The sequence below is a fragment of the Osmerus mordax genome, chromosome 12, assembly GCF_038355195.1.
Source record: "Osmerus mordax isolate fOsmMor3 chromosome 12, fOsmMor3.pri, whole genome shotgun sequence".
NCBI classification, from domain to species: domain Eukaryota; kingdom Metazoa; phylum Chordata; class Actinopteri; order Osmeriformes; family Osmeridae; genus Osmerus; species Osmerus mordax.
In genome coordinates this window covers 14,747,911-14,767,657 of record NC_090061.1, presented here as the reverse complement: position 1 = coordinate 14,767,657, position 19,747 = coordinate 14,747,911, and the positions used below count along the sequence as shown (strand labels likewise).

General features: G+C 41.9%; 1 protein-coding gene across 10 annotated transcripts; it reads right to left on the bottom strand.

The window, feature by feature from the left end:
• Positions 1-9,523: 9,523 nt before the first annotated feature.
• Positions 9,524-19,632, bottom strand: znf711 (zinc finger protein 711). 10 transcript variants are annotated; one of them, XM_067247993.1, is made up of 10 exons: positions 19,512-19,632; positions 18,144-18,219; positions 17,639-17,812; positions 17,368-17,465; positions 16,461-17,192; positions 15,600-15,749; positions 15,309-15,449; positions 15,050-15,190; positions 11,626-11,775; positions 9,524-11,501 (listed from the first exon to the last, which is right to left on the bottom strand). In XM_067247993.1, the coding sequence occupies exons 4-10, from the start codon at positions 17,444-17,446 to the stop codon at positions 10,288-10,290; spliced, it is 2,607 nt and encodes an 868-aa protein (XP_067104094.1). In that variant the 5' UTR covers positions 17,447-17,465; positions 17,639-17,812; positions 18,144-18,219; positions 19,512-19,632; the 3' UTR covers positions 9,524-10,287. The 10 variants fall into 10 exon arrangements, with proteins under 10 accessions (XP_067104094.1, XP_067104091.1, XP_067104100.1 ...); XM_067247990.1 differs by having other exon boundaries at positions 17,368-17,824; XM_067247999.1 differs by having other exon boundaries at positions 9,524-11,498; positions 17,368-17,812.
• Between the last annotated feature and the right edge of the window lie 115 nt (positions 19,633-19,747).

Sequence of the window (19,747 nt, the reverse complement as noted above, 5' to 3'; positions counted from 1 at the left end):
CTTTGTTTTTTTATGCGGTAAAGTTGTCGCAATACGATGGTGGGTCACAACGACTGTCATTGTAAAGTTGTCGCAATACTTCATCCAGACAGCCGACTCTCTGTAGCTGACAACACACGCACACACACAGCCCTGTCTTTGACTTATCAAGGCCCAGTCAAGATCACACTCTCTCGCAGCCATATTTCCCTCCAGTGTTCTCCAGTTGGTTCCAAAACGGTCTTATCTCTGAACAATCTAGAATTGTCATGAGGTACCACCATTCCCGTGTGAGAATGAGGCTCTGGTAAAAAAAAGCCAAATCAATGGGGGTGACTCGGCTGCCACTGAAGCACTGGCTCCATTTGTCCTACTTGAAATATGCAGGATTAATAAGCGCCAGCCTGGCACACGTCATAGTCTGTTGGCCCTAATAACTCAGTGAGGTAAAGTTGTGACCCACCGTCGTATTGCGACAAATTTACCTCATACAAAAACAAAGTGAAGCATTTTCTTTTAACTGTCGGGCTGTCTCAGACCCCCCACATTGGAATGGTTAAAAGAAAATTATTTTTATTTGTTTGTGTATTGGGTAAAATTGGGTAAACACAATGATGGTTCGTTATGAACCTTTGGGTCATGTGACCCGAAGGCAGCACGAGGGTTAAGGAATGAGTCACACTGAGTTATTAGGGCCAACAGACTATGACGTGTGCCAGGCTGGCGCTTATTAATCCTGCATATTTCAAGTAGGACAAATGGAGCCAGTGCTTCAGTGGCAGCCGAGTCACCCCCATTGATTTGGCTTTTTTTTTACCAGAGCCTCATTCTCACACGGGAATGGTGGTACCTCATGACAATTCTAGATTGTTCAGAGATAAGACCGTTTTGGAACCAACTGGAGAACACTGGAGGGAAATATGGCTGCGAGAGAGTGTGATCTTGACTGGGCCTTGATAAGTCAGAGACAGGGCTGTGTGTGTGCGTGTGTTGTCAGCTACAGAGAGTCGGCTGTCTCACTCATCTGAAGAATAATGATAACTGCTAGAGGAGTCACAATTAAATACACAATTAATGACCTGCAGTATTTAAATGATCACGAGGTACAGTTCAGAAGTGCTGAGGCTCCTGTACTCCACTAGATGTTGCTGTTGTAATAGCGCACAGGGATTATTGTGAGAAGAATACTCTGCAGTCTGCACAAATTCAAACAATTTTTATGTGGCTTTAGTGTTCAACGCAAATATGTTATTAGCAGCGTGTCAATAATTCCAATGAATTGTTCAAATATATTTGTATTAGGCATTGGCCTTCAATAAATCTAACCATTACCTTAAATTCCTGCTTGTCTGTTTTACAGTTTTTTTCCAATTGCTTAAGCACAATTTTGAAAACAGGGCTCACTTAGTCAAAACACAACACACAATTCACACAACCAGACACACAAGTTGCAGAACACCTCCAATCTTTTGCTAAATGAAACATTTCGTTCAAAACTATACAATCATGTATAAAAAAACAATTCTGTCACTGTATGCCACACACATGGTTCATGCAATTTGACTCTGTTTGAACCAGTTACAGACTGTTGTGTTCAATTAAAACACTTTTACAGTAACTATTCTTTTCTAATGATATAACCTGTTTGATTTTGTCAGATATTGTTACAGTAGAGTACGTAAAGTACATGAATATTTGACCCAACACAACACACAAGACCAGTACTACACACTGATTAAAATATGTACTGTACTCTCCACATTGTCTACGTAAAGGTTGCATTTTGTGCAGAAGATCAGAACATATTTCAAATCAAAGATTGTAGTAGGCTACATACTGTAAACACAGCAAATACATTTGTGGAGACAAAAGAAAGAATACAGCAAATGAAATGCAGTACATTGTTTCAATCATGGACGGCAGTGAATGGGTAAAAACAAAATACTGATGTAGTGCATATGGTAGGCTACATTTTACTGTACTGTACTGGAGACAGTAGAGAAAAGTAGTTTTCGCCTGTGCTCTTTGTTCTTTGTTGACAGTACTTTTGTGATGGTTACTGTTATATTTTCAAATCTAATTTACAGTATTTGTATAGCCCTTTTTACAAGCAATGTCATGTTCTATCGGCTTCACATACGGCGATAGAACTGCCCCTCAGCCAACCTCAACCCTCAAGGAAGACAAGGAAAAACTCCCAGATAAACTCACTAGAGGAGAAATAATGGAAGAACCCTTAGGAGGAGCAATTCAGTTAGGGATCCCCTCCTCCAGAGACAGTTGGCAAAAGAGAGGTGCAGAACACAGGCTAAACATAGGCATACATCAGGAAAGTGTCAATGGGTGTTGAAACACCAAAATCCAGGGTTTCAAAATCCAAAATCCATTTTCTTTATTCCTACGTAAAAGCATTTACTGTGTATACATAAACAAATTTGTCTTTACATGTTAGGTTACATACTACTTGGCCTGGATGCTGTGTTCTCCATTTTTTGTGTTGTGTCTAATGATTGCTCCTTAGCGTTTATATATTTGATTTGCTGTGTTTATGATCTGACAGCATTGTTTGATTTTGAGCACAGGGTATGGTTTAGGAGCGAGTGTTTGATTTTGCCAGAAGAGTCAGAGGTTTTGGAAATTGAGTTTGAATATTTGGTTGTGTTTATAGTTTTGAGAAAATGGTTGACTTTTCAAGATTTTTTTTTTAGCAATTGAGAAAAACTGTAAGCACTATGAAAAGACCACACCTGAGCACCTTTCCTTTTACAACAACAATGGAAGACGTTGCAGGAAGAGGGAGGGGGAGAATGAGAGGGGGAGGAAGAATGAGAGTTAGAGCTGGTAGAGTTCATGGTCTAAGAAGACAACAACTTTCAAATGAAATAAGAGCAACCGTAGTTGATCATGTCATCAACTATGGCAGGGGTCACTAATTGGCGGACCGCAGTCCGGGTCCGGACCCAGGCGGTTCCCTATCCGGACCCAGACCTATAACCGATATATTATTATGGAATTAATTCATTTTGACGGAACGTTTCCATTTTAAACCGCACATCTTTTTGTTCCAACTAAATTTGGTTTCTATCTTACTTGTCCAATACAAAGGTCCAATCAGGAGCTTTAATAACTGTAATCACCATGACAACTCACTCACTGAAAGTTGGTTGCAACCTCTGTGGTGTGGGTCAGGTTGTGTGTGTCAATCGCAACAACGCAGGCTAATCGATTTGCTAACAGTACCTGTTTCTTCCTTAGCGAAAAACATGGCGTGCTCTAAACCCGTCGAAAAGTTGATTCCAAAAATACCTAATTTTAGACAAGTATGCATTTGTGCTGCCGGTGGGGCGCACAAACCCGATGTGTTTAATGAGACGGCTGCCCTTGTCAATAGTGGTAGCTAATGTGAAACGTCACTATCATGGCCGTGGGAACTAGGAGTGCTGTAGCACCCCCTGACAGCACGAGAATTTCCAATGATATGACTTGAAAATTCACCACCGCGGCACAGCCCAGCCCCGCAGTAGCGGACTGGCCATCGGGAGCACCGGGAGAAGAATAACAATGGAAAACCAGGCTAAGAAACGTAAGGGTGGGGCTGAAAAATTAAGAGACAAAAAGACATCACCTTCACTAGACAAGGTTTTACCAATTGAAAAACGGCTATGTTCATTTTACTTAAAGCTCCAAAAATTATTTTGTGCTCAAATAAAGGCAAAAAAAGAAAAGATCTTGCGTGCTATGCGCGCTCGCATTAAGTATCCTAGCGTTCTCACGAACTAGCATCACATCAAACAGAATGTGCATGACCTATTTTTACTCCCAGTCCATCCCTACCGCCCCGCAACATTAAGAACCCCCCCCCCCCCCCCCCCCCCCCAGCAGCACCCCCCTGATATAATATCCTATGTCCCCGCGGCCCGGTCCTATGGTCACTATCAGAGCCATAGAAAAAGAGTTGCGACACGCTTTGATCTCGCCGACACGTGATCACGTGGTTCATGTAGCTCGCTGTAGTTCCAAAAAAACCCACTGCTGTCAACCGGTTTGAATGGTTTTCAATGAAGCTGGCCAACGGAAGTCGCTTTCTCGGGCAAATGATGAATGAAACAGGCTCGGTTAAAGAAATCCGATATTCTGGCTATCTTCAGCAGACTCCTATCTACAAAAGGCAGTCCTCCCTGACGTGTTTGGTGTAGAATGGAGTGAAATACAACATTGTGAACTCACTGCCAGTGAAACACAGGAAAAAGGCTAGAGCTTTTTTGTCACGTGGTTCCGGTAGCTCCCTGTAGTTAAACAAAACCCCCACTGCTGTCAACCTGTTTGAATGGTTTTTGGTGGGACAGACAGCAGCACCATCTCGATTCACGGACATTTTCGGTATATTAACACATAATGTCAATTGGTTACTAGTGTGTTGTATCATGTATGTCTGATACTTTATTAACATGTATGTATTACATGAACTTATACATAACGCAATATTGTGAAGCAGAGCTAGAAATGGCTATGCTAGCTACCATACTGTACAAACGGTACTGTACCATACTGTACATACCAAACAGTAGCCTAATGAGGACTATATTGTTCCACTTAACGTTTAACCTTAGACGGTTGAAGTAAATGGGTCTTGTTAAACATTTTTTTATTCATCAGCCCACTTACAATTTAGCCTACCACATTAACAACACTTATATTTGTAGTACTTGATGCAAGTTGAATCTAACCATTATCACCAGCAACTGCTCAATTTAAGACAAGAAAGGAGTTTGGTAAATAGAACATAATAAACAAGGCAACCAACTGCATTCAATAAAACATTTTATTGTACAATATGTCCTGTGTTCTTCCACTCCTTTTGTTTGTAGTGATCCGGTGATCTTCTGGCTATGATACATGCACATAGCCTGACGTTGTCATACTCACAATTCTAGTCAGAATATGAGTCTGAGAACTCTCCGTTGGGCTGTGACTATGGGGCGTGTTTCAAACGAACCTGGAAAACAAATGCCTCTTCGCTCAATTGGATAGATCTACAACCAATCAGAGCAACGTAGTATGTTAACTTTGACCGAATCCCGTAGGAAGGACGGCAAGAACATATTTTCCATCGACAAATGCCTTGATTGCGTTTCTCTGTTCCTCTTTCAAAATTAATGCGCTGTCAATGTCTTCTAAAACAGACTCGATGGCAGAATCATAACATCCCAGATCTCCAGCGGTAGCCATGTTTGTTCAAAACAAATTCAACTTAAGCGCTCTTTTGTGACGTGAGTGATTACGTTACTGTTGATCATCTGTCCATCATCGTATAAAGCCCGCCCTGGCAATTTCATTGTTCAGCCCAGATTCTTGTTTTCTGTAGTTTTCCCCAATACGAGACCCTCCAGACCCAACTTCCCGACCAAATTTTGTTGTGGGCGGGACGAAGTTGGGCTGGCAGCCAGGCTAATAGTGATGGGCATTCCGGCTCTTTTTCATGAGCCGGCTCGTATGGCTCAGCTCACTAAAAAGAGCTGGCTCTTTTGGCTCCCGAACGGCTCTTTAAAAAATACATGTTTTAACTATGAATTTGACTATGATAGGTGTGAAAAAACAATTTGAATTAAATTATGAAATGAAATCATACTCGACCGTAAACACATATCTTAAATAATGCATAAAAAATGCATTCAAAAATTCTTTGAATTAGTCAATTATTTTAAATACAATTAAAATTCATTATATCATAATTATTTAGTTTTCATAGGCTGTATTAATCTATTAAAAATAGAGTCGGCTCTTCAGATATGCGAGCCAGCTCCCGACGTTCACCTTCAAGAGCCGGCTCTTAGAGCCGGATCGTTCGCGAACGACCCATCACTACAGGCTAACATGTACAGCTAGCTAGAGTAAAAGTGTTACTTATGTAGACCTACAGTCTAGCTCCAACTGCATTTAGAATCTAACAAGCCTACGATAAACTTAACTAAAGCTGGTTATATAAAATAATACTAATAACAATTGATATGTGGTGGTCGAAATATGAAAAATGCAGGATTTTCGTGAATTTACCAGCTAACTTGCTTCGGACCACTTAATTTGCAATTCATTGTTGCTAGCTCTACTAACTAGGCTAATAAGAGCTATATATAGAAGACTTACTTTGTATGCCAACGAACACCAATAATTAGAACTAATTTGACAGACTATAAGCCAACTGACTTCTGGTTATGATACACGTGCTCTCTAGCTAGCGTCAGTAAAAGTGTTGCTTATGTTAGATACTAGCTAGACCTAAAGTCTAGCTCTAACTGCGTTTCGAATCAAACAAGCCATAATCTTACGATAAACTGTATCTAAAGCTAGCTATATGAAATACTACTACTAACAATTGATATGTGGTGGTAAAAATATGAAAAAAATGAAGGATTTTCATCAATTTACCAGCTGACTTGCTTCGGAGACACTGAACATGAATGGGGTTGAACAGTGGAAAATGCAATGTTTGGAACTACAGGTCGCATGTGACACGCTTTACTTCCGCATTCCTCGATAACAATGGGAGTCTATGGAAGTGTCGCAACTCTCTTTTTCTATGGGTCTGATCTGACCTATCCTTCTCAATCAGCAACTCACTGGACCATAGGAAGTTGAACGAAAGATTCCTTTGCTCTAACCGTTTGACAACGACGAACGGAACTTTGACTCTTCTTCTTCAAACTGACAACAGTAACTGCGATATTGCTACATTTCTTAATTGTGAACATTGGCATATTGTGATTTAATTTGTTACGTTTGATTTTAGTTTGCAAATGATTTAACCTAACTTTCGTTAGGATTAGTTAACATACTCTCCCATTGTTCTCCAGAAGCCTATCTCTCTCCCTTCCCCACGAGCTCTCAACCTACCATCTTGTACCAACCCTCATCATAGTTTTGGACCTACTGTATACAGTTCAACTCAACTCTCTCAACTAACCTATAACTTCTCTGGTATTTGTTCATTATAATTACATTTCCTTAAATAAATCATTGTTTATAATACTCGCGTTATCCCTCACGTTATCTGATCTGCTCTACTTTCATAGAATTCACTACTTAAGATTAGACTGATTATTACGAAGGCTATTATTCAATAAGGTTTCCTCTGTCCCTTTAACAAATAAGAGGTGGTGCCCCTAAGAACTACATACTTAATTATAAATTAAGTATTGCTAATCTTAAACGAGCAAACCCCGCTACACCTGCTATCAAAAATGTAATGTAAAGTGTCCAACATTACCAGTTGTTCTATGTATCTTATCTTTATACCGATCTTCAGGTAGAGCAGAAGTTGACTTTGGTGTTGTGGTTCTTTATATAACTAAACTGCTGCTTGTCTCCTGGCATTGTCAGGCTTCTTTCTGATTGACTATGGATAGCTCAGGGCTTCAGCAAAAATTACAGACTGTATTTGTTGCATCTCTGCTGTTGGCTGTGATCATACCTGTATAGAGGCCCTACACTTTTTAGCCAGAAGGTAGTGTGGAAGAAATTGGGATTTCCTGTGTGCTTACATTATTCACTAATCAATAGAACTAGTCATTGGATACTAGTTAGTATTTTCTCATGTAAGCTTGCTATTAATAAGAGTAGATTGTGTCTATGTGTCAGGGTTAATAGATGTTTGGGGTCAGGAGAAAGTACTGGCTAAACATCCCTTGTCATGACTACCAGGAGAGCTCCAACTATGATCTCTCTAGTCTGAGAGTGGTCATGTGTTGGGAGCTGTTAATCTCTTTCTCTGAGACTGTTGTAACGTCATTATTGCCTGACTGTCACTATGTTTCCATTCTTGTGCCCTATTAAAGATGTTCCTCCGGCCTTCAGAGCGGAGAGAGACATGATTGAGACCATGATTGAGAAGCCTGGTGTTGTGTTGGCATTTATTGTCAGGGGTCTGGTTTTCTCTCCCAATCTGCAGATTGATAATACTTATTAAAATCCAGGACTCAACTGAATTTAGTCACTCCGTTTATGAAGAGACAGACAACATTCTTCATCAGTAGGAAAGGAGATGATAAAATGTGTTAATATATATTATATATATTTGTATAGTAGAGCAAAATAAGATTAAAATATGTATGGAAAAAGGAGAAACAAGAGCTTGAGCAACTTGATTCATTCTAGCCAAGAAAATGCAGATTACTGGAACAGAGCAAAATATGGCTGCCAACACTACTGAATAAATCCTAGAGGCAGCCTTGGGTTGGTGGGATAGTCATCAAATGTTCTGTAACCTCTTATAAAGTTGGAGGGGAAAGCATGTTGAAGATTGAGTCGAAAACGCTAATATTGTAATTAACATAAAGCCTCCCTTTTAGCTTTGGTCTTCTCAGCCAAACATCTCTTCTAAGGCCTCCTGATATACTTTCCATGGCTACCCTTTAGATTGACTTTCTACCCAGATTAAAACGATGTCACTGACAATGCAACAATGGTTAAGATCTGCAATGACAGATATGAGTGAGACTGGACACTAGGAAATAAAAAGATATTTGTTTATTTTGGTTCCTCCCCACCAGTAGTTTGTCAACAATCATACTGAAAAAAACTTGACAACAGAAGGTACATGAAGAAATGCATTTTGTGGATTTCTTTTCTTCAAACACTAATTGAATTGAATGGAAACAGCATTATGTGGAATACTTAAAAGAAATATACCTCATCAATATATCTTAACCATTCAATGTGTGAGAATGGGTAGTGGTGGAGGTGTGTGGGTTGGGGAAGTGAACAGGAAACTAAACACAAAGCTCAACCATTCACGAGTCAGTTGCATACCAGGGAACAAAACAAGGATGACCAACAGCTTGTTATTAATAAATGAATAATCTTTCCTGCCATCCTGAGGCTGCATCCAAACCAAACACGATCCACTCATGAAAGCCCAGTAATTGTCTTATTACATCCAGGGAATACATATATCGCCCCTTCTTGTAGTGAAGAATAACAGTTAAAGTGCTTCCTACAGACATAAACATATATATATAATCTCACTGAGAATGCTGCTTTCATCACCTGACAGGATTTCATTAAGATGTCAAGCTCAATATTTCGGCTGATTTGAGTTCAGTGCAGGAGAACAGAACGTATGTAAGGCATGACCAACAGATCCCTTGGTTGACTATGGTAAACATGCTTTTTTCATACGTGTTTATACTGCATATGAACACATACACAGAGTACAGTGGCATTCACAAGGGACAGAGGTGAGACTGGTTTGAGTTCGAACCAAACTATAACGTTTTCCAGCCATCAAGCTTACATTGACATCAATACATTGAAGGATTAATAATAATCGGCACCAATATTTTATACATTAAAAAGATTTTCCAGCAGTTTAACACACCTCATCACACCTAATTTTCCACTCACCCTGGTCCTTTGTGATAATTTCCCCAGAAACATCATAGGTCTGTTTTTAACCCTTTTCCATTATATATATATATATATATATATATATATATATATATATATATATATATATATATATATATATATATATATATATATATTAAATAGGCTAATCACTTAGCAAACAAAACAAGACAAGACCTCTTGTCAGACTTCCCCAGGGTCAAACAGAAAATGAGCAGTAATCGTTCAAACTGCTGGAGCATCCCTTCAAGGTGCCTTTGTGTTTGTAAACTTGGTTCCACATTGTTCCTGACCTCACTAACCTCTCCACTGACATGATTGCAATTGCATTTAAAACTAAATGTTAAGGTAAAAGTTAATGGGTGGGGGAGGGGAATAGAGGGATAATGGGGTCATCTTTATCAGTCTTATATCTGGAAAGAGAAAGTGTGAGATGGTCACTAAGCACCACGTCCTGTCTTGAAGGACGTTGTTTTCTCAGCTTCGCAGCCAAGCAGGTCACTCTGTATAAAAATAGACATTTCAAAACCCTGAATAAATGTTCATATGCGATTTCCTCTGCAGCAAAAACAAAACATTAACAACAACGACTAGATATATAGTCGTCCCACCACATGGATAAAGTCTTTACACACCTTGCCTCACCCCATCCCACCCACATATATTCTCCCACTGCTTTTAAGAAGAGGGAGAGGGGGTGTAAGGTGATGTTGGGTTCATTAAGAACTACTTTCACATCACCACAGAACAGAGATTGGTCAGCTAGAATATTGTTCTAATCATGAGCTTCATCGTTTACAATGGTCGAGGTTTTCCATCACCTTGTTTAACTGTCTCGTGAAGCAGATCGACAATAGAGAGGAGCGTCTGTGTGAGCTTCTAGCCTCTGTGGTCTCCTCGCCAGGTCTACATCAGCATGTCCTTGTGGTGGCGAGCTATGTGTTGGCTTTTCTCAGAGGGCCGCCTAAACCCCTTGAGACAGTAGTCACAGCGGTGGGGGTACTCCTTGGTGTGGATGGAGATTACGTGACGTTTGAATCCCGAGGCGTCTGTGCTGTTGTACTCGCAATACTGGCACTGATACACCTTCCTGCCGCTGTGAGTCTTCATGTGCTTCTTCAACTCCACTGGCTGTCTGAAACCACGCCTGCAGCGCTTACACTTGAAGGGGAGGTCCTTTGTGTGCACTGACAAGATGTGCCGGCTTAGGGTGAAGGGGTCAGAGGTGGTGAAGTTGCAGTGCCGACACTGGTGCACCTTGTTGCCCTTGTGGGACTCGGCATGCTTCTTGAGCTCGGAGGGCCTGTGGAAGCCCTTCTCGCAGACATCGCACTGGTGGGGGAAGTCCTTGGTGTGCACAGAGATGATGTGGCGTTTGAGGTCAGAGGAGTTGGTGCTCTTGTGCTCGCAGTGTGGACACTGGTGGGTCTTGTGGCCTTGTACCACCTCCATGTGTCGCTGCAGCTCCAGCTCGTCGGCATAGGCCTGAGGGCAATGGCTGCACTTGTAGGGGAGGTCTGCCCCATGCTTGCTCTTAATGTGAGTCTTTAAGTTGGACTGGTCGGCGCACCGGAACTCACAGTGCGGACAGTGGTAGGGCTTCTCTCCTGTGTGCGTGCGCATGTGCTTCTTTAGCTCTGATGGATGTCGGAAGCCCTTGGCGCACTCCACGCACACGTGTGCAAAGTTCTTGCTGTGCACGGCCAACAGGTGGCGGTTGAGCAGGCCCTGCTCGGCGGTCTCATAGTCACAGTATTTACAGTGGTGGAGTTTGGGCTCCTTATCTCTCAGGATGAGCTTGTTAGATCCTAAAGGACTTGCCTCATGGTAGCGCCGTGTGTACTCTGTATACTCCGGGCTGCGGTCGCCACGCTCGCCTCCACCTCCACTGCTGCCACCTCCTCGATGGATCAGCAACTTGTGGCTCTCCAGGTGGTTGTGGAAGTTGACCTTCTTGTTGGTGGTGAAATCGCAGTCAGTACACTGGTATTTCTTCTTGAGCAGATGGTCTGGGTGGTTTTTCATGTGGCACTTGAGGAAGCCTCGTGAGCGGAACTTCTTGCCGCAAACGTGGCATGGGTAGACGGTGAGAGGCAGGCCGTCGGGACCAATGATCACTGCTGAGAAGCACAGAATGACAGGGAGTTAGAGCACACAGCTTTCTGAGAAATGTTTACGGGTTGCGCAAGCCTGTCATTCATCTATGACCCCATTCACGCCTTGTAACATCAGCTACTTTCATACCGGTCTGGAATTGTCGAGCCTCCCCTTTCTTCTTCTTCTTGGTCTTTTGTTTGAGCATGCGGTTGGCCGCAAGGCTCTCTCTGATCTGGAGGTAGGGTGTGGCTGCGCCGTTCTTCAAGGCGTCTGGGTTGTTTCCTACACCTGTTACACCTGTAACACAGAGATACACACATGCCGTTACCTACAACGGTCACATCAGCAACACAAGCTAAATGATACCTTTGACATAGAGAAAGAGGTTTTCAAATATATATGTCATACATATACAAGACAGTCACACATGTTTATCTGTATACAGGGCACTAAACTGTGACTGAAATGGTCGCATTTGCGACCATTTGAAATGCCATTGCGACCTTAATTTTTTATGGGTTGCAAATGTATCACTGATTATTTTTGTCCTTACCTTAAGTTTTAGGCAATATGCTATGATGTATTATGAGCATTTGTTAAAACAGTAATGTTTATTTTAAGAATAAGTTTTAAAACGTGCTCTGAGCGTTCAACACATCAGGTTAAAATGTTAAAATGAAGCGGACAATTCTCCATGTACAGAGCATGTGAATGAGAATGACATATGAATTTCAACACCAGTGGCTCAAAGAATACCAGTGGTCATAGATGCCATCACCAGCGTATAAATAGTATTGCCAAACTTTTTCCCCAGCGCAAGGCGCAACGTGTAGCCTATTGAAAAGTCAAATGTTTTCGTATCGCTTCAGATTCCTCACTACATAAAATGTGGTTGTCATTACAGTTTACTTAAGTCTTTTAAATTAAATAAACCTTGGTCTGTGAAAAAGTAGTATTGCCAGGCAAATGAGGCAATACTTGTTTCAAAAGTAGTATTGCCATGGCAATACTGGAAATACTGACGGCAGCGGCAATGGTTAAGGTAGCCTACCAAGACGGAGCAATGCACTGTGTCTTCTGTAAATTATGTGGACCTTCAATTGAAGGACTGTCCAAATTTGTAACAGCATCAAAACAATTAAAACACGAAACATAGAAGCTTCACAATGACGGTATGAAGCACGTTAAGTGTAGAGACAGGTCGGGCCTACATATCCCATAACATAGCAGCACTCCCGACTGCATTTCGGCATTATTTTTCCTTAAGAGTTCAGGAGTCTGCCCATATGTGCCCCAACCATAGCATGTTGAAATCTAAAATAAATTCATTTTGCACTTCATAATGTAGGCCGACTGTATTTTCTATTGCAGTAAATCTATCCCAATCAATATTAAAGAAAACAAGAAGGCATGTGGTTTAAAAGATTGCAAGTCATTAAAGGTCTGCTTTTATATAGGCCTTAGTGGTCCCCTAATACTGTATCTGAAGTCTCATTCCCGAAATGTAGCCTTGGTGCATAATTACTTCCCTGGTCCTAACCAGACTCTTGTACATTTCATTTGTACAGAGAGTCTGGCCTCGCTCCATTGACAAGCGTTGACTTCCTTGTAGGCGGGTACTCTGTTGAAGTTTAAAACTATTGGATCTGCCCAGAGCCACTCTGATCTGCCATAACCAATCGCTAGCGTTCGCCTTAGCCAATTCCTTCACCACTACTGTAACAGAGCTAGCTGCCGTAGCTGGAAAATCAAACGGTTCCCGAACCCTGTGGGGAGGAAGGCCACAACATCATGGCCACCAACAAAACATGTTCTTGCTCTGGCTTTACCTTATGGATATTCGGCAAAGTTGCTACAACGGACCGAATGGCTTCGCTCGCATCTTTCTCCGTCGCCATTACGGAAATACAACACAAACTAGCGCACAACATCAACTTCATCGTTCTCAGCCACTCCGTCTGTTCGCTGATTGGCCGGTAGAAAATTAACCGGAGACATCTGACTTACGTACCTCATGGCCAGACAAAATCCAAATTGAGCGTAAGTACGTAGGAGGGCAGAGCCAGGTTACATAATTACAGCCACTAGGAGCAGTCCCACAAAAAGCTTTCTTTAGGACGTGCCATTTCTGTGTCTGTAGCTTAAAATGCTGGAGGAGAGAGGCGGGGCTAACTGCCATTACAAGCCATGATGTCTCTTGAGGAAAAAACAATATCGCGCTCGCATGGTCGTAGCTCATTTTCTCATTGGTGGGCCAAATTCTATGTGCGGGCAAAGCAGAGAAAGGGGAGGTAACCTTTTCCCTTATGATGTCATAAGGGGAAGATTTTCAGATTGGAGAATTGGAGCTTTAATTTTCTCAAAGGCGGAGAAAAATACCCAGGGCTTGGTTTACACCTATCGAAATTTCTATCCACTGGGGGACCAAAGGCAGGCTAGGAAAACTCATATTAATATTAAATAACCTCATAAAGTGACATTTTCATGCCATGGGACCCTTAAAGTGCACATCTGTATGCAATACAGGTTCATTATTGTTCATTATTATCCAGAGCGGCTTACTATAAATAATTTGTGCGACCAAATCATGTTTTGCGCCAGTAACTAAAAAAGTTAGTAGCGCAAGTGCCACCAGTGGAAAAGGTTAGTGTACAGCCCTGATATATTTTTCGGAAATAAAACCGGTTTATAACCCCATTTAAAATTGTTCTTGTGGTGGTGCGGTTTATATTTCAAAGGGGCTTATAGAACGTTTTTATAACAAAACAACAGTAGAAACACTTTTTTCGTGAATGCTTTAACCCGTTAAGGAGTAGCGTTGCACATATGTGATCGTTCGAATGCGGGTCTCACAGCGTAACGTCGCATATATGCGTTGCTGGTGAAGCCACCTCCCTGAAATTACTTTTTGCAGGTTGGGATGTCTGCTAGCATGGTAGTAGCATTGCTACGAGTATTATGCTAGCTAATTTAGCCCGGAAGCTAACTAAAGCTAGCTAGCTACCGTTTGAAAAATAACTCATATGTCATAAAATATTTAGAACTCACGCGTCTAAAAGGTAAATATTAGTTAATTCCCGGGCAATAGAAAACATACATTATGCACTTACTTTCGTTTTCGAAATGGCATGCTGTACTGCCTATGTGCATTGCTTGGTATCATTGTTCCCGTATCAAGTGCGGCATATATTCCAGTGCGGTTTATACTTAGACTTACAAACACAAAGCTCCCATTCTGGTGGGGTGCTGTTTATAGAAAATGCGGCTTATTTTCCCAAAAATACTGTACTAGAAGGTTGGTATTGAAATCTTGAAGACGTAAAAGTATACAAAAAAGGAGTACAGAATACTGCTAGTGCAGCAATGTTGCTAGCTACTCTAATAACAGAGAATGACAGTCTACTACAGTCATTCCAGCTATAGCTACCAGCATATTATAGTCATAACAGCTACAGGCAGGAAAGATTCTTTTTCGACCAATATTAGCTTTCATCTGTGTCTGAAACTAGCTCTTCATGATATCAAAAATGAGCGCTGTGTGTCATCCAAGGAATGTTCTGGATTAATTTACCACAGGCAGCAGCCCAGGACACGGGGACGAACATCTTGTTGTTGGGGGATTCATCCAAGTGGGAGTCCTGGTTGGCAGCCGACTCATCCTCTCCTACTATAACCTCCATGTACACCTGCTCAGCCATGTCTGATACGTCTGCTACACACACACAATCAATCATTTAGATATGTTACCCCCTCCCAAGTCCACAGTTACCCCTTTGGAGATCAATAAAGTATCATGTTTTGATTTGAGCACCATTTTGATCCATACTTACTGAGTTCCTCCTCATCTCCCTGGGCAGTGTCTTTGACAGCCATGTAGACCATCTTCTCTCGTCCCAGCCGGGCCCCAGACCCAGACTCCAGCACTGCATGGCCGTTCTGGAAGTCACACTCTGACACCACCTCTGTGCTCCCTGAAGACCCAGAACAGACACAAACATGGTTACAGATCTTTTTAGATCATTCATTTTAAAGGCAGGGTCGGTAATGTTGTTGAGATGCACTTTTTGTCATATTTGCTGAAATAAACTTCACATAAAGTACAGATTCATTCGTCTGCTTGCCTATCTCCACGTCGTCATCGGCCTCGGCTTTGAAGATGTAGACCTTGATGACCTCAGATCCATCCTGCTTGTTCTCTTCTTCCTCTATTCCTTCTGTGCTGATCTCCAAAGGAGTGTCTCCGATGTCTAGCTTCTCCCCCACATCATCCACTAGAAACACACAGACACACACATTAGCTTCACATGTTAAAATGTCTTTACAAAAAAAAACATGGCATGTTGATGATTTGGTTTATTGCTTTTATACAATGGTTACGTAATATATAGCTTTTAAAAAACAAACAATTAACATTTGAGTGTATAAAAATAAAAAAAAGATTTCGCTTGGTCTTCAAACTAGTCCTTTTAATTGTTGCCTGGTTGCTAGAAATAAACAATAACTTCTGGAGACAAAGGGATTGGTGGACAATAATTTAATAGGCAATTTGTCAAAACTAATTTCCAGAATACTACTCACGTTAACCAGTCGCCCCCCTCCCCACCCCATAGCAGGTGCTTATTTTAATATCACTTTACAGCCAGAAGAGCAGTGCAACTCACAACACTGGGATAGTAGTCTGAATCAACTTGCTTCAATGGTTTCCTTTAGGATGCAAATGCTGGCTAGGCAACCAGCAGCAAGACAATATTAAGTGGATACTTTATTTTCAGTAGAGATGCAGGGTATTTTGGCTATTTGTTATTGAATAAATATTTCACAGTAACATATCTACTAGTACTGCGAAAAGATTTTACCCATGGTATATCATCAATATACCATGACAATCAGTCAATCTGATTGCAAGGTCAGTACTACCCATCACTTAATGAAAATACTACTACTTTTACTCAGTCTAAAACAGAGGTGTCCGTCAAACTCACAGGAGATCATGAGGTAGTCCTCGGAGTTGCTCCTGACATCCTCCTCTTCCTCGTCTGTCTGTAGAGCCACAGCCTCCTCACCCAGCTCTTCCCGATCCTGGGCCTCTTCCTCCTCTTCCCCTAGCACCTCTTCTTCAGCCAGTTCCTGATCTAGCACCCCCTGCTGGTGCTCTGACAGCAGTTCTGCCACAAACACTTGGTCTGGCATGTTGTCATGGTGATGGACAAGTTCAGAGGTCAGGACGTGGTGGTGAGAGTCTAGGGCATCCTCTATCGCAACCTCTGACCCCAGGATGGACTCTGGCATCATCACTCCATCCGAAGATATGTCCTCCTGGTCAAGGTCCTGCTCCTCTTCTTCCACCTCCGTCTGAAGGCCTTCAACCTCTACCTCTGCTTCCAGGCTTTCTATAAACTCTGCCTCCAAACCCTCTTCCTCCACTTCCACCTCCTCCTCCAAGCCATCCACCACTTGTGCCTCAAGCTCCACTACCTCTGTTCCAAGGCCTTCCACCACCTCTGCATTTAAGCCCTCCACTTCCTCTTCCAGGCCATCGACCACGTGTGCCCCCAAGCCATCAACTTCCACTTCCGTCTGTAGACTCTCCACCTCTAGGCCATGCTCAAGGAGGATGCCTTCATCAGTCATCACGTCAGACAGCAGCATGCCCTCGGGCACAGACACTACGATGTGCTCCCCGTCAATGTGAGCCAAGCCTCCCATCCCTGCTACTACAAACACACATGAAAATACATGTAAATGTATTTTTACATGTAGAAGAAAGGGTGGCAGAAATAGAGGTTTCACATGAAGGCCTCCAAAGAAGCAGTATAGCCATAAAGCACACCCTTATCATTCATTACAAACATTCCTGTTAAGGACTAACTGCTATAGAAAACTACATACCAAAATCCTGCATGATCATCGTATGGGGCATCTTCAACTCCTGGGTGTGCAGCTCCAAGACCCCTCCACCGTGGTCCATCTTTAGGGTCTAAAGAAGGCTTTGATAGACAGGCGTTAGATCAACAGTTCACCAGTCAACCATGTTTTTATTTTCATTATTTTATTTGAACATTTCTATTACAAAGATTTTAAGAAAGGATTGGACAAGAGATGCACCGATACTAGTCGTTGGTACTGTATTGGCCCGATATAGCATGGTAAACACTCATACCTGCTATCTGCATCGTTTCCAATTAAATTAAATGTATAATGACATAGCCTGTAGACTTGCCCTGAAACTGGGGCCCTAGCATTGCTCTTGAATACTGGAGAACGAACGCAGTCCGATTCCCTCCTTCGGTTTCCACGGCTAGGAAATTTCAGCAGCTCAAGCTCAAGTTGTTGGCTAGAGAAGAAACTGTGGGTGTGAGAGTGGAGATTCTTCTCTTTATTAAGATTATTCCCCTTACGTTTACTCAAGCGAAAATAAGATGTTTTTTGTCAGTTAGCCAGACTGTTTGTAGCTGGCTACTGGCTTTGTGGAGAAGGCACTTACACACTTCTACATTTCAAATATTAAACAGTTTTGTTTGAGTAACTATAAACACTATCTACGATACTTTCCTCAGTATCGGCCAATTCTCTCAAACTTAACACTTGGTACTCGTACCATACTCGTCTTAGTATCGGGGCACCTCTAGATTGGAGATTTGAAACACAGTGTATGTGATGCGTACCTTCACATTTGATGCAAAGATTAAAATAGCAACAATGTTCTGTCCCTATTCCCTTCTTCCATTGGGATGGATAGTCCTGTGTTCAAAATTTAAATATTGTGTTATGGAACAACAAATCACCCTTGAAACATTTGTCTACATGAACATTGTCACAGTGAGATATTACAGAAGAATGCAATAGTACCATGCATTACACAATGTACTTTGTTGCTGCAGTTAGTAGCTAGCTACACAGTATAAATGTAAAACACTTGTAGCAGCTTGTCTACAGAACAGCCACCCACAGCTGCTGGTAGGCTCAGATGCACCGTCCAACAAGCTGGGAAGTAGTACTGTGGAAGCAGGACATTTTATTTCTTCATTTAGATGAGAAATAGATATCCCCAGTTGCAAATCTACCATAAGATCAACATTTTCACTTAATGACTGAATACGATCCGACCAGGTAGAAATAGTTACAACCGCATTGAGGGAAACAAAGAAAAGACGCGTCGTTGTTTGCGCTTTACTACACGGGTTTAATTTCACATTAACGAATCCCTTGTTTGGATGGATTGCAGACAAAAATGAAAGGATGTCGACCGGTACAGTACTGTTGTGCAATTGTATGATGGCGAACTAGTTGGTTGTGACTGCACACACTCCCTCCTGTCCTTAATAACAAATGCATTAGTAGCTAACATAAAACTAGTCTAACTAAATTGGCAGTTTGGGGCTTTTTAGCTAAACATGCTGAAATTGAGTAGGAGGAGGGACATATATGGACATAACCGTGGTTTGAGCTATCTAGCTAGCTAGTAAGTTCACAATATTCATGCTAGCTAGCTAGAGCTAGCTCTGTCAGGCTTTGTAGAATTATGCGGCAGATTCAGACATCTGGATCCAAAATACATAGGCTGAGCATTTAAGCAATGATGCACACGTCTAGATATGTGAATAATAGAAGATATTGTGCGATTTCCACATTTGCTCTCACTCTGGAACATCTATTTCTATCTGAATCTCTGCGCCCACAAGCAGTAGGGCTAGCAAGTAGGCGAGGTCTTTCTCCGATCTGCCATTTTCATTAGCCAAGTGCTAATACGGCTAGGAATCGTCCACCGATAAAATACTGACGATTTTGCATCAATAGTTGCATTGCACAATAAGTATCAAGTTACAAAATATACACAGACTAAATTGAAAATACTGATTCCGTGCAAAATGCGTTAAAGATGTTGTACGGCGACGATTTAGCTGACTAGTAAGCTAAAAAGCTAATAAGCTAGTGCATGCGGCATAATATTTTTTCGCAAAAGGCCCGCAACGGCCGACTGGGCCCTAGTCTCACGTTCGGTTTACATTTTCAATCAGTCTGAAATGATTTACCTGCTTATGAACTCCTTCAAATATATCGCAGATTTTTATCCTTTCTTGATTTAGTCTGTTATTGTTTTGGTTTATTTTTCGACAGTAAGCTAAATGCGGCCTGTACTTTTGGATCCCCGGGCACTCTTTGCAAGGCCTCGGCCAATCAGGTTCGTCGCTGACAACCAGAGGAAGGCGGGGGGGAGGGATGGGGGGCAGACAAAGCGTGGTCTCGTTTACCGCTTATCCTGGTGAAT